The 15,608-nt window shown below is 37.2% G+C and overlaps 1 protein-coding gene across 3 annotated transcripts in view; it reads left to right on the top strand.

Moving 5' to 3' along the window:
* Positions 1-15,608, top strand: part of NEBL (nebulette) — a 274,542-nt gene that overhangs the window by 237,125 nt on the left and 21,809 nt on the right. Inside the window, exons 21-24 of one of the 3 annotated variants that reach the window (XM_030008945.2) lie at positions 710-814; positions 1,934-2,105; positions 6,047-6,139; positions 7,113-7,241. In XM_030008945.2, the coding sequence (XP_029864805.1) occupies positions 710-814; positions 1,934-2,105; positions 6,047-6,139; positions 7,113-7,241 (499 nt within the window). The remainder of the gene's footprint in view (positions 1-709; positions 815-1,933; positions 2,106-6,046; positions 6,140-7,112; positions 7,242-15,608) is intronic. The other 2 variants (XM_041122468.1, XM_030008943.2) reach the window with 2 other exon arrangements.

The following is a 15,608-nucleotide window of genomic DNA, read 5'->3' as shown; positions in this document are numbered from 1 at the left end:
TAACAGATAATTAACCTTGCATCTTTACAAGCCTGTAAAATGCCACAAAAGAAGCTAATTAGGAGGCATGTGACATAGGAGGTTCTGTACTTACTGATGCACAAAACACAGAGCCCAAATGTTCTCTTTGAAAACAGCGTGTTCAGATTTGTTCCAGAAGTTGCTTTTGTGCTGCTAGCAAAGACTAGCTACCAAAGAGGAGTAAGAAGGCTGCCACAGGACTAATCCGCTTGTAAGAGTTGAATTCCCTGGGGACCCATGGGTTCTCATGCTAATCCCAACCTGGAAGCAGACAGGACAGAATCTAGGTCTGTCTGGGTAATAAGGGAGCTTATCATCAGCCATACAAATATGTTTTAAAGATGTCCAAGTCACAGTGGTGTTTTCTTATTATTTATCTTATTTTTCAGTTGATAAATGAATTATTTCACTTATGTCATTTAAACAGTCAAGAGTTTCAGCTTTCAGGTAAATACTATTTTTTTGAGTAAGTGATTCATGGAATAAACGTGCCCTTTGGCCTTACCAATATACCAGCTCATCTGTATCCTCCTTCTGGAATAAGTCACTAGAAAATGAGTGTAAAGAAAGAAACAAGAAAAGTGTTGGGCATTGCGATTTGGAAAAGATACCGTTGCATGGTGGGATTCTCACCACCCTTTCTACTGTAAACAAAAATTTCATGTGTGCTGTTGTTGGTGTTTTGCAGGTCAAGTACAGCAGTGATCAGAGGCAGATGAAAGGTAGACGTAGTGTGCTTCTAGACACACCTGAGCTAAGGCATGTCAAAGAAACACAAAACAACATCTCAATGGTAGGGTACTTTCTTCCTATAACTAGAGTATACTAAGGAATGGCACTTGACTTCCACTGGATTTGCCTTCCATTAATATAGGTAACTGATGAAACTCTCTGCTCAAGTATGGCAGAAATATTTTCTTCTTATGCCTGTTGAGGGAGTGTTTGCTAACTGCATATGACTGTAATGAACATTTTCAAAATACTAATAAACAGTTTTCTAACAGTTAAACGTCTGTTCTTTTGTTTGGTTTTTTTTCTTTAAAAAAGTACACGCCTCATTTGAGCATCACACAGTTTGACTGGATTAGGTGACACACTTCACCTTGTGCCTGTGCACGTTCCTGGTTTCTGCGTGAATTTTGTTCTTGGAATGAGTTGTTTTGTGTGCATTTGCTTGTGTGAGAATGTTTGTCAATTTAATTCTTTGATGATTAAGACGATTTAAAAAGTAAATATGCATAATCAGGGATACTACTTTATAACTCTTACTAATACTGGTTTTGTTCCAACACTTGATTATATAACACTTTCTACCCTAATGTCCTTGTTTTTACTTTCTGGTTTTTTTTTTTGGAAAGTAGGCTGCTTAGAATAACTAGCATTCTTTCTGAAAACTTAAGTTTAAAGCCAGCTGGCATATGATAAAAGAGCAAAAGAGTACCTTTTGTATGAAACTGTGTATATAATCAAAATTCTCAGTGAATGAAAATACTTGAGTTCTTTAGAACTATTACTGCTGGAACATATTTTACTGACAGATGTAGTTGTCTACATCAGTAGAGAGCTGTCCTATCTTAGAGAAGAAGGGAATGGACCAGATGACCTCCTGAGGGCTTTTCTTGTCCAATGTGACTATAAGATGATGCTTTGTTGCTTCGGTTAATGCCTAATTCACTGGCAATGGAAAACAAATGCAAAAATGATAAAAAAAATACGAGGAGATCAAGTTAGGGAGGTAGAAAAGACTTGCCGGCCATCCAGTCTGTCTCGTGTGTAACAATTCTATTATGATGCAAAACCCAAAGAATATAAGTGGCTCATAAAACACACACGCTTATGCATTCTTGCATAGAATAACTATTTGCTGTCAGTTGCAGCTTGGGGAAAAATGTAATTCTTCTTGTTTTCCTAGGTAAAATACCATGAAGATTTTGAGAAGACAAAGGGCAGGGGCTTCACCCCTGTGGTAGATGATCCTGTAACAGAGCGGGTGCGGAAAAACACCCAAATTGTGAGTGATGCAGCATATAAAGGTGTGCATCCACATATTGTTGAAATGGATAGAAGACCTGGAATAATTGTTGGTAAGTTGTTAAATGCTGTTGCTATTGAAGACACTGTGGGGATGATGAAAGCCTCTGCTTGTGTTCTCCATTATAACCATGAAAAAGTACTTCCAGATTTCATTTTCACTCTTTTCTCAGTATGAAACTTGGGTTGAACTGCTGGTTCAATGCCACCTTGTGGTGAAGTAATAATGGGAATGAATGGGAGATACATTGTTATTTGCGCTGTAATTTTTTTTTTCAAATATGGGTAGTCATTGCTATTATTTCAAGTTTGAATTTTGATTCTTCAAGAAAGGCCAAAATATCTGCAATAATCTTCATTTTGCACAGAAGAGAGATGATTAAAGCTGTGATTCTCCAAGATTTCAAAGTTTAAATGTTGCAGACCAGTTTGATGTTTCCCCTTCTGTCAGTCAGCAATTTCTCCAGAGCTGCACATGCTCCATTTACTTCTTGTTTTAGAATTTCACACAGTTTTCAAAATATCTCAAGCTAGAATTCATCAATAACTCACTATATCTCTGGTAAGCCAAACACCAGTGTTCAAGAAGTGATGTTCTAAAAGATGGTCCAAGATAAGACCAGGTACTCGGGGGGTAGAATACAGATTGTTTTTGTATGTAGAGACAGAGTATTGCATTAAGATGTCATTTGGGGTATTCATAATAAACACTATTTCAAAATCAAAATGGATAGTTGAAATCTCTTAAAAGTTAGCAAGTCTTCTATGGCAGAGGAAATGGTGACCTGACATTTTTATTTTTTTCTCCTTTCCTTTTCTTTTGGCATGTCCTTTTTCTGTTTTTCTGTGCCTTACAACAGTGTAGACCGCAGAGGGTCTACATAAGGAAAAATATGCTGTGAGATAGCACTCTAAAATCCTTCATACATAGCAATAATAGCAAGGGTTGATTTTAAGTCTACGTCTCAAAAATCAGAGAAATTGCAGGTCAAATGGACTACTTGGTGGGTCATATAGTCCATCTTCCTGCCTAAAGCAAGGTTAACTATAGCTGTATCATTCCTGGCAGATGCTTCTTCAGTCTTTTCCTTAAAGTCTCCAAATGAGTCTCCACCATATAAAGAAGTGTATTTCTTTCCTTTTGTATAGCCACCTTTTATATGTTTGTAGCTACAGCCTTATGTCACAAGGGGTTTCTCAAAAGTGAGTATTTAGAGAGCTCTGCCTGGGGAAGGTACTGATGCTTTTAAGACCATGCAAGTCTCAGAGGGTCACACATTCTGGATCTAGGGCAACAACTTGTTCAGAAAATCATTGTCTGTAGAGACCCAAGCACTTGAACTCACTTGCATAGCTAGAAGCGGTGCAGCCAAAGAGAGAGAGAAAAGCTCCTGCAAAATCACAGTTTAATATGCAGTTTGCAATATGCTGTTTAGTGCGCATTTCAGACCTCGTACTCTGTACTGCATTGCACGTGTGCTGTAGCCCTGTGTAAGAATTGTGTACAATCCTGTGTTCAGTAACTGAAGGCTTGCTAGCACAAACAGATTAGGATTAAGAACATCCCTGAGATAAATTCTTGAGCTGTAGTAACTGAAATATTAGTACTGTTTATCACCTTAAAATACTCCAGTATCAAAACACACAGGAATTCTTAACTCCCTGTGCTCACAAAACAGAAAAAGTAGTACAATTATTTAAAGGAAAGAGGCCATGACAGACCTGTGAGCCTAATATGCAGTGATATTTCAGCTAATGCTTTTTCAGAGTGAACTGCAATTATAATATCTGCTTGTTTAAAAAGAAGCAGTGAGCTCCCTGCTCATGGAATGTCCTTGGCAGCTAGAAAAAAAAAAATCACAGACTGAAAAAAACAACTATGACTCTCTTGAGTTTTTTCCTAGCTGGTAATTGTTCAGCCAGTTAGGAAAAGTACCTCTGTGTTAGAGTCCATCTGGTTGGTTTTTTATTGGTGAAGCTGTAACAACTTTTTCAAATGCCTGGTTGCTAAAATTAATGCCTCTGCTTTGGAAAATAGGCACTAGTTTTAACCATGCTAAACCATTCTAAACTCATCAAGATTAATTAATCTAACTGAGCTTTGGATCTGTGACTAAAGAGGCTCCATGATTCTCATGTGAGTATAAGGATATTTTAAATTGGCAAAAGTTACCAGGAAGTTAAAATTGATTGGTGCTATAAATTGCCAAGATTCTAACTATGTTATTTCAGATTACAGAGATAGATAAAATCAATACAAATCAATGGCTGCTACACTGATGCTGCCATGAAGCTGTACTTATTATGTTTTTACTTATTAAGGCATGATCAAACAGAAGTTGGGCATTCACCAGTTCCCCTACCCCTTTCAAGCCTGTCAGTGCTTTAGGTAGTTGCATAATTTATCACCGTTAGGACTAACACATAGTTTATCAAAAGATTTTGCATTGGCTTTTATTCATCTTGTCAAGAAGGAGTTAGCACTATGCCTCACCTTATGGGAGTTGCAGTAGATAACACGTAATGTACATACAATTGAATGTATTCTAAAGCCATGGGATTTATTTTATTAGCTCTGTCTGTTCTTTCCATTGCCTCTAGTCTATTAATCATTTGAAACATGACATATTTGGGATCCCCACAGTCCTACTTTACCTACCAACCCATTATTTAGCTTGATACCAGTCAAACCAGCAAAAGGACCAAGTTGGGAAGACAATTATTTTTCCCACTTCCAATGCATTGAGTAAATCTTGCAGACAGGTCTGCCCAAGAAGCAAACCACAAGTAAAAAGGTGTGATCTGGTAGATTTGTGCTTTAACTGATTGTACTTTACATCAAGGTTTTATTTTAAACTGGTTTGAAGAGATTAAATGATTTTTATATTTTTAGACATAGCAGATATGAATTGTATATATTAGATTGATGTGAGTAGTTCAAGAATTTACACTGTAGCTGCTTCTGCATTTGTTATAAGCCTCCTCTTAACTTGTACAACACTGTAATTACTTGTTAAAAGTTTATCAAAAACATGGTTGAATCTGTATTCACTTCTCTGCTGTGATTATAACTTAAACTCAGATATGAAACTAATTATTTCTTATTGACTCTCTTTTCTTTCAATATCCAGTTCAGGCAAGTGAATTCAAGAGGTATTAATAGCTGACTTGTATGAATTAAAGCTGGAGATTTTATGATTACTACTGTTATTGAATCCATACATTGAATTCCAAAAATGCTTTTCAGTAGTGGATCAACAGTAAGTCTGTGTCCCAGGAAACTTAGATATTTGGAAGACAAAGGGAATTACTAGTTACGAGTGGGCTTCATTGTACCCAACTGTAGATGTCTACAATGTAGTTTTCTACAGCTGAATTTGTCACCCTAGGCCTTTTTTTGTATTAATTAAGAAAGATGGATACTTCATATGAATTGAGCAACTTGTAGAAGTTTATTTTGGGTAGGATGAACTATGCCCCTGATTTTGCTTATTAGGCTGACTTGATCTCTACTGTATGCAAAGGAGGGCCTGTAGTGCCTCTGTCAGCTGTAGAGATGTATACTGCCACCTGTCAGCTATAGGGATATATACTGCAGTATCTCCGTGGAGTAAGGATGCTGTTGGTGGACTTGGGACATAATCTTGTAGCTCTGATCATTTTGGTTCTTCTAGTGGAAAAGAGCTCTGGTATGTGATATTTAACTTGTTTCCATTTATTTAGACTTAAGAAAATACTACGGTCATATTTAGAAGAGGAAAACAAAAATTGGGAGAAAAAGTCTCCTTAAAATAATGTCAGTGCTTAAAATGAATGCACTAAGTTCGTTTAAGCAGGAAATTAATGCTTTCCAGTCCTTTCAGGTGAATATCTAGATCTTTTGGTTAATTTCTAGATGAAGGAAATTGTTTGCTGGTTATTAAAACTCATTCCTTTCATGCTTTTACTTCCTTTGTTGTTTGTCTGTCTTATAATTTCTGTGCTTTGGGAAAAGATCTTAAAGTTTGGCGCACAGATCCTGGCTCCATCTTCGACATTGATCCTCTGGAGGACAATATTCAGTCTAGGAGTCTGCATATGCTTTCTGGTATTGCTTATATCCTGACTTTTCCCCAATTCAGCTTTTTATGTTTATGAAACTAAGTTGATACAGTAAATTTTCAGGACAATGTGCCATCCATATGTTTTATAAGTATGTTTTCATATATATATATAACTGTTAAAAGCAGTGTTTTATAGGAACTTCCGCTGTAATCACGTGTGCAGATAAGAAATAGTGAAATAAATCTTATCCTAAACAACAGTTTTTCATACAACTTACAAGCAGTCACTTAAAAAGCATTGACCTATTTTGTCTTCACTATAAGTAGAATTTTCAAATAGTTGGACCTTACTAAAATTTCAGAGATGTAGAAGGTGGCCTATTTATGAAATTGATTTATTTTCTATGCACATTTTGCTTATATGGCACATGATAGTAGCCTTGTGCTATTGTTTGCAACTCCAAGGTGTTCATAATTTAAGGGTAGATGGAAAAGGAGACAAGGTAATGTAATAATAGGCAGCAATGTTTTGGCTCTACAAGTTTTTGGATTTTTTCCCCTAGAAGTGTTTATTTTGAACATTTAATTCCACACATGTATTTTCTTTGCTACTGATAGTGGAACTTCAAATATTCCTTCAAATGTCATACAGCAATATTTCCAGATGCACTTGTATGATCAACTTGTATGCATGCTGAGATAAAGGAACATTTTGATTTTCCACTGGAAATTTTCATATGCTTCATCTTCATCCCTTTTTTCCCCCGTATCTCAATCCTACCTTCCATTTCTGCTATTCTTTTAAAGCAGAGAACATGCTTAGTTGTATCTGATTTTGAAGCAACCTTTTGAACTAATGGTGTTGAAAATGGATACAAAATTGTGAACAATTCACTTTAATTTTAATGCCATCAGTGTATGAATACTAATGTTAGCAGTGTTGGGGTTTTTGTGGTTGCTCATCTTTGCACTTCTGTCATGTATTTACTGTGATATTCTTTCTTTCTACCTTTGTAGAAAGAGCAAGCCGTTACAGTAAGCAGTATTTACATTCTACCAGTTTGGGAGATTATAAATCAGATGGCTCTGACACGAACCCTACCTTTTCTTACTGCAGTGAGATAACAAGGCCATCTGACGAAGGAGGTACCCCTTATTCCCACCTTTTTCGCTAATGACACTATGACAGTGTGTTGAGACCTCACAGGCCTGTATTAACTCCATATCCTTGTATAGTCACAAATCATTAGAAACTATGTAAGCTATTGCCTGATTGATTAAGGAAGCAAAGCAAAATCTAAAGACTGCACAGTTTCTTGCATGCCGTATTGCTTTATCGTGTATTCTCCTTCACCATTTTGGTAACACTGTCAGTCCGAAAGCCCTGCTAACTCCCATTTACAATGTTTAACAGAAGGTGTGTTGTGTTTTTGCAAAATGTACATGAATCTGGTTTTTTTTTTTCTCTTGAAAGACACTATGTAACTGAAAGAAACACACCTCTGAAGTGCAAAAAAAAAAAAATTACCTTGTGCTTTTGGTGAGCAAATCAAGCATATAATAGTATTTTACTGACTGAAGTACTTCTTCCCGTATTAAACTATGCAGGTGCTTGTGACTCTCTGTTTCCATCCTAAGAAAAAGCATATCAACTTGTAACTTTCTCACATATGAACGTTTTCTTATACTCTCAGCAGTTTGGGAACCAGAGTTAATATTCAGCTGGGAAGCTTATATAGTCTGATATTGTTTAACATGGATTAATATTAGAATACTTTGATGAACCTGCATTCCGAGGTACAAAACCACATCTTGCATCTGTTTGATGCCATAGATTAGAATAAAATTTATGAAAGTGATGAATAAAGGCCTAGACATCCTAGTGACATTACAGTGTGTGCTAGATTCACTGATGAATTGTAAATATTCAGAAACATTGCATTCTAAATATGTATTTTTAAAAAATAGTGATTTCTACTTCTCAGTTGTGAAAGAAGGTGCATTGAAAAAGTTATCAAAAGGGTTACTAATTTTTTTTTTTAAGAAGGTGTTAAGAGTAAAGCTGTTGCTACCATTTAGTTGCCTGGCATCCTTGAATTACTCATGCTTTTAGAAGTTTTTAAGGCATCTTAATTGTAAAGTGTGCCTGTTTATGTTCTCCCACTCACCAGAGTAATATGTTATTATAGTGGCTAATGTTTAGGGAGTGTACATTGTGTTAGGTGCCATGTAAATACATACAAGCAGCTCTGACTAAGAACGGGTGAGGAAGAAAGTGTTCAGTCTGAAGAACTAACTCTGAACAAAGAAAGAAACACACATCTTTGACAGAACTGTAATCCCTTATATCATGTCTGTTCATCTTTATTTGATATTTTAACTATATGCCCAACTCTTAATATATGATAGCAATAATGCACATCATGCTGGGTTTTATGTCTCTTCCTGTGATGATGTGAAGTGGGCTTCGCAGCCCAGTGCATATTGTCTCTCTATATCTGTTCTGATCTTTTTTGGCTCTGTTCCAAGCCATTTTAACATTGCTTTGTCAGATTGATTTGATTGTTAACAGATATTTTTTATTACTTGCCATATTGAGAATAGGAAATGGGCTTTATTTTCCCAGTTGTTTTGGCACTAGCAAGCTTGCTTTTTGTGTCTCTATTTAAATCTATTGTTGTGGTGATGTGTTGAATAGGTCCTTGCCAAGATCAACATATTTTAGCAAGATATTGTTTCCGCTTTTGACCCAGCTGGCTAGCCAGGGTTTGAGCACTTGCAGACAGTTCCCATTGCAGGGGAGAAATAAATTCCAGAGCTAAGTAATTTGACATAATCCTAATGATTTACAAGAAAATGCCATTTCTGTGAACACACTCAGAAGAAAACAGCAGAAGATAGCATCCTTGGTCAAAAATACGAACCTTTTTCATGGGAACATCTCATCCAAAATGTTGTTTAGCACATAGCCACAAGATGAGTTTGCCTTTGACCTTTATACAGTATGTCTTATGGCATACCACAGTAAATGAGAACCAAATGCATTTTGCTGAGATTTCATGGCAGTTTCTCATGGGGTTTGTACTTTTAGATCTAGCAGTGTTTTTTACTGGCAATAGTTCAATCTAATGGCGCACCAACATGAGACAGTTGCAGACCTGTGACCAATTTTACAACCTCTAAGTGTCTTTGGCCTTGTCTCATGATCTTTCAGATATTTCTATGTTGTTCAATTGCTAATTTATTCTAGATACCTTTGCTGATATTTGACTCACAATTCAAGTCTTCTACTGCCACTGCTGATGGAATTGTTCCTTAACCACCCCTCCCAGCCCTTATCTGGGTCCCTGGCTTCATACCAGATGTTAAAGGCTTATTTGGATCTAAATAACTCTCTCTCTTGTCTTTGGGGAATTTCAGTAACAACATCACAGGGAGGCTACTAATGTTGTTCACTAGAATTACTTCTTCCTATTTGATTCCCTGACCATTATTTTAGATGATGATGTTGAGCTGAGCCAAGTGTGCCTCCCAGGGAACTTTCCCTGCAAAATCAGTATATTTTTGCATGATGTGAGTTCAGGAAAATCCCTGTTCTCCCTTTTAGACTACTGCAGGTAAAACTGGATAGGAAACAATTGTTAATGCTTTCCAGCAAGCCTGATGCAAGTGATAAACTTACATTTTGATTCTCTTTTTGAAATTACTTTTCAGCTTTTGTCTGTCCTTTTTGCAGCTTCTCCCTGTTAGTGTTTTTCAAGGTTGACTTTATTACTTGATGGTATCACTGAATTTTTTTGCCATACTGGACAGAAGGTATTGCACTAAGAGCTTCTCATTCTACCTAAATGCTTTGTAATTAATTACCACCTATACAAAGATTTCCTTTTTACCTGCAAGCCATTCTGTAGCACTTCACAGAAACAGTTGGATGCCACATTAGTTCTTGCAAAATTCTCAGCTGTTTTTCAAATAGTTATTTTCAGCTTGGCTAAAGAGGAACAGAAGCTAATGATTCCTCTCTTTCAATCCTGCTTTTAACACTGGTGTTGCAACTTCTCAGACATGGAGCTATTCATTCATTTTTGGGAAGCTTTTTCAGATTATTTTCATCAGAAAGAGAAGTTGAGATATATGGATGTCAGATTTATTTTTGTTTATAAAGACAGACCAGACAGTTCCTTCTTCACAGAACACTGTAGGGAAAAAAGCAACAGAAAAAGAGACAGTTTCTTTGCTTTCAATTCAGGTCTTTCTAGAGAGCATTGTGTCCGACAAATTTCTCAGCTGGGTTTTTTTGAGTTTCTTTATAAAATGTTTTCTGTCTGTCCTGATTTTCTGTGCAGTCGTACACACTGTTTTTCTCCTAGTTCTTTTCACACTCACTGTCTTGCTCCTCTTCTTCCCCTACAAGTGAGGTCCCATCCTGTTTGCATTCCGGCACCAGGAGAGGATGATCTGGTTCATATGGCTCAACACCTGTTCCAGTCTTGCATTACTTTGGACAGTTGTATTTGTATTTCAACCATCTACTCCACAAAGGAGATTAATTGCTTTTACACATAACTCCCATTTACATATAATTATGGAGTTTTCGGTGACTGATGACAGAAAGGAACACAGGTATTGCCTATTTGGACTTTTTGTATTCACAGTCTCTATAGTGTTTCTCAGAAGTTGTGCTAAACCATGTATTTTTATAAAGATATCTTCTCCTATTTCAAGGTCTCCATGTAAAATTGATCTACCGTCTTTTGCTAATAACTTAGTTCAGTAAGTGAAAATGGCATTTAGCTCATACCCTCATTGCTCAAGACCATTTTGTGTAGTTCTGTTCCCCCAAAGGCAAGGGTAAAAATGCTTGAAAGTAGCACCAGTTCACAGTATTGGAGACTTTTTTTTTTTAAAGGCTTGTTGTTTTAGAACACTTTTTCTATATATTCTTCACAGTAGTTCCATCTCCGGAGACTGAGGCGGGGAAAGGACTTCTTAACACTAGAGTGTTAGTATGTGGTACGATGTAAGATATGGAAATGAATTTGTGGTGTATGATCCAATGCCAATCACAGAAACCAAGCTCAGTTGCTCAAAGCTATGTATGTACAGGTATAGACAAACAGTGGCAAGATAAAGTGAAGGCTGCAAGTAAACCTTTAAGGTTAATTAATACTTTTCTTCAGGCCCATTGTTTGTAGTAAGCAAAGAAACAAAATACTGCCACCAGAGGAAATTCTGGTTTAGGATTAAAATGTCAAAGAATTTAAGTCTTTGAGAGTGCAGAAGCTTGCCCTTAAGGAAGTTGACCTAGTATCTACAGGGGTCACTCAGCTACTACTGGAACAAATTCGAGGCTTTGCCATGATGGCAGGGAAGTGACTGTACACATTTGTCTACTACTAGAACAGAACATCCTGATGACTGGCCAGATGATAGCAGATGAGCCATGGCACTGCTACTAGGGCTACCGTTTTTGTCACTTCTGTTTTGCATTGGTCTGACTCATTTTGAGGTGAAGAATTCCTCGTAGTGTGTTTGGAATGAGAAGATCTGTCTGCAGTAAAGAGTATCGCTGTTATTCTCATTCCACTGTTATTTATGCATTCTCTCTCTCTGTCTTTTATTATGCAACAATTTGTGTACACATTTTGTTTTCATTATACTTCAAGTGAAAGTGTTTTCCATAGGGTTCCTCCTTTTGTTTTAGTTCTCAAAGTCCTTTTATGCTGCTTCCCTTCAACCCTGTTTCAACTGCAGAATGTTTTCATTTCACTTTCTAATATTCTTCCTTCTCTCAGTTTTTACTTTAATTATCTTTCAATTTATTGTCTCTCTGTTTAGCTCTCTCCTGTTTTTCTTTGATTTAAATCAGCAGGATTTTATTTAATATTACCAAGTTTTGCTTTCAGTCTGAAGGTTTCTACTTTAAAATGATCTTAATGAACATCCTGCCATAGATGAATTTAACTTTTCTTGTCCCTGGTACACCCTTTTTTCTTTTTAGTTGAAACCTTTTACATTGGTTTTCTCCCCTTTTGCTTTTGACCTTCCCTTTTTTTGTCTTCTGTTTCCTCTTACCTTCTAGTTTAATTGGTGTGCATCAGCATATAGACATGATATATACATTTTTCCTTACCATATGTTCAGAATTTTTCAGTGTATTGAAGTGTCCCTTTATTCTTATTTTAAACTGTGTATAGTCTGTAGATTGAGAAAAGTCAGAGGTGAGTATCAGTTCCTTTCAGTCATGGATATATTGTTACTCTGCTGGGAAACAACTTGATTTCTTGGCTATTTTCTAAGTCATCATCATATTATCTTAAAACCTATATAGAAGTCAGTCTGTAGGAGACAGAAATGAAGTTTGCTGTACTCCCAAAAGCTCATGTTATGTAGGAAACCTTAGTGAATATTAGGGCAGAATTTTCAAGTGCCTTTTATTGCATTTTAAAAATGAGTGCTAAAATTTCATGTATTTGGTTGGAGCCAGTGTGTTACTGAATGGCTACATATTTACAATTTACACTTGTCTCCTTCAGCCTAAGTTCTTCAGATTCAGTTCACCTGCCGCCACCAGACCAAGTAGTGAGAATTAACACAAAGAGGCCTTGATCTGAGGCTTAAGGTCTTCCTTTCTTTATTCTGATGTAAAGGGTCTGCCACTAACACTCAGGTCTCTCACTTTTCCTTTACCTGGGAAGCTGCCTTCTTTTAGTCACACTGGCCATCCAAATACACAAATTTCAACAAACCATGAAATTCCACTTATATCTCGATAGTCTCTTAATTTTTGTGATAAACCTTAAAAGTAACCTGTAGGTTGCTATAAGAAAACTGAAAATTCATATAAGATAGTTCATTGATACTACATAACAATTGGTCTGATCCAGAAAAGATTAGTGCAAACAACCTTTGAGGGATAAATATGGCAAATGGGCATGCTGGCAATTTGACTCCAAAGTCTATGAAGACTGCAGAACATACCGTACCGCAGTATCTTCCTGTGGGATATGGGTACTTAAAGTTTTGAAGTCTTTATATAGCTTGGAGTGGAAATTAAGTCAATGAGAAACAGTAAGTCCTTTCATCTCTCTCCCTAGTGGTGTGTCCTCCTTGTGTGATATCAGCCTTCTGAAGAAGAAAGGCTCCAGAGTAGCTGAACCTGCTCCCCTCCCTTTCTCCAAACTCCAGGGGTTATCTTTCTCCTTTCCTCACTAAGGCAGGAACGTGTTGTAGGCCATTACAAGAACTATTGTTTGAACTGCAGTGTAAACACAGCCCTGCAAAGAGCAAATGTAGACTTCATGTATTATTGTGTATTACTCGCAACAGCATCACACTGTGTACCAGCTCATGGAGAGGGCTTTTGTTCCTCAGCCTGACACTGACGTTTTAAATACTGATTTCAGGGATGTCTCCTTCTCTTCCTCTAGCACACACCAGTATCTGTGGCTCTGTATCTAAAAATGTTTATTTGTAGGATTTCCCTGGGTCTTTGACACCCAGCCATATGTACCACAGAAAATTCTAGAACAAGGAACTGTGCTGCTGCTTCTGCTCCTGGTTAGTCTCATCAGAAGACAAACTGGTCAGATGACATGGAGGAAAAAACTCTTCATTTCACACGCTGGAATTGCAGAGATGCCCCCTGGTACATTGGCCAAGGAGTCTACTTGTGTTGGGACAGTGGTAATACTCTTCTCTTCTGCCAACAGATGGAAGAAGAAGAGGAAAAGAAACAGAATTTGGTTCCCTTCCTTGCTCTGTCCTTCCCATCATTTTTTATAAAAAACCCTCTGGTTTTGAGGATGGGAAGAATCACCATTAGTAAAAGACAAGTCAAATTAAAAAAGAGGGAATAATACCTGACTGCTCTTTATATTGTAATACAGAGAACTGTCTTCCATCTCCAGGTGCAGCTAGCAGGAATACAGGACAGAAATCCTTCACCCCTCTTCATATTCAGCTGCTAAGCTCTGTCATTTTAAGGAGGTCAAGCAGAATGACACAGCAGTTGTATTTTCTCCTCTGGCAGCCAAGGAAGAATGGTTCTTTTATGCTAGGTAGCTGAACTCTGTTTCTGTAACGTTGTTCCCTAGAGTCCAGTAATCAAATATGGCATTTGGAGGGAGAGGAATTGTAGATTTCACAGGAAGAACTATAGGCTTTTGTGGGTTTCTTGTCCCTTTTCAAGTGTATCAGCAGGCTGCACTGCCACAGAAGGCAGAACACATCAAAAGAACGCTTTGTGTACTCCCTCTTGGTGACGGCCACATCCACACTTCCCTTAATCTACCAGACTTTTACATCTATTTTCGAACTAGATGGTGCTTTGGTTTTGCTTCTTTTACATGCAAGCCCCCAGCAGGTTTGCCAACCTGAAAGCTAATGTGTGGGAAAAAATAGTCTTCTTCCACTCAACAGTGTCATGGTAATACTGTGCTTTTCCGTCTTGGTAATCAGATGATTTTCTGTTCCTAAGTGTATAATTTAGTACAAATGCTTGCAGACAAATAATAATTACATCACCCATAAACCTCTTGTAATATTTTTGAACTTGGCTAAATACTTCTCTGTGTATGTAATATGGGCACAAGTGCATGCATATGTTTGGTACCTGTCTGATACCACAAATTATTTAACATGAACAGTTTTCGTTGTTAGAGAGCTTACACTCCTTCCAAACTAGTGAATCCTGGTCTTCCCTTCTCAAATAGATTTTTGCTGAAGTGATACAGTTTCCTTTGTAGAGGTTTGCTTTAACCACACTGTACCCCAAAAGGACAGTGCTTGTTCAGGCAGCAAGACAGAGCTCTCTCCCTTCTGAAAACTGTACCTTTCATTTGAAGGAGATGTGTCTTGCTTTTTCAGCTTCTGCCTCCTGTTTTGCAATGATTCCTGATGCTCAAAAGGGCATAAGGTTGGTTTTTTTTTTCTGATTAAAAATAATGACATTACAGCTGGAGGAGTTTTTGAAAACAGTGGGACGTTTTCTGGTATTAGAAAGGTGATACCTTTTCACCTCTAGATTTGAGGTAAGAAGGAAAATTAGATGCAAGGTTAGTTGTGAGAGTTCAGATTTCAGTTAGAAACAGAGTGGGTGTCTTCCTTACACATGTGCTAAGTTCTGTGTAAGTTTCTGTGAAAAGAAGATTTCTGACTGCTTAATATATAATTTGGTCTCCTGTGGATAATCCATTTCAACCTTTTAAGCCATGTAAATCTAGGAATCCAGAATGGCAGTGGGATCACATTTATGCACTAGTTTGAGGATTATCAAATCTCTCTCTCCTAGTCCGGACTATCGGACTGCTAGTGTCCTCTGCTGAGTGCTTTGTTAATGCAGAACATGAGAGAAATTAGTCCAGAAGATTAGATTTCATTATCTTCCATAACAAAGAGGTATGAAGTATCTGTAAAATCTTATTTTTTAATGTAAAACTTGAAACTTCATATGGCACTCCAAGTGAGGGTTAAATTAAGTTTTGATGAAGGTTTGATTTAGGGCTCTGGGAA

This window comes from Aquila chrysaetos, chromosome 3 (assembly GCF_900496995.4).
Source record: "Aquila chrysaetos chrysaetos chromosome 3, bAquChr1.4, whole genome shotgun sequence".
NCBI classification, from domain to species: domain Eukaryota; kingdom Metazoa; phylum Chordata; class Aves; order Accipitriformes; family Accipitridae; genus Aquila; species Aquila chrysaetos.
This window is presented reverse-complemented; position numbering and strand designations above follow the sequence as displayed.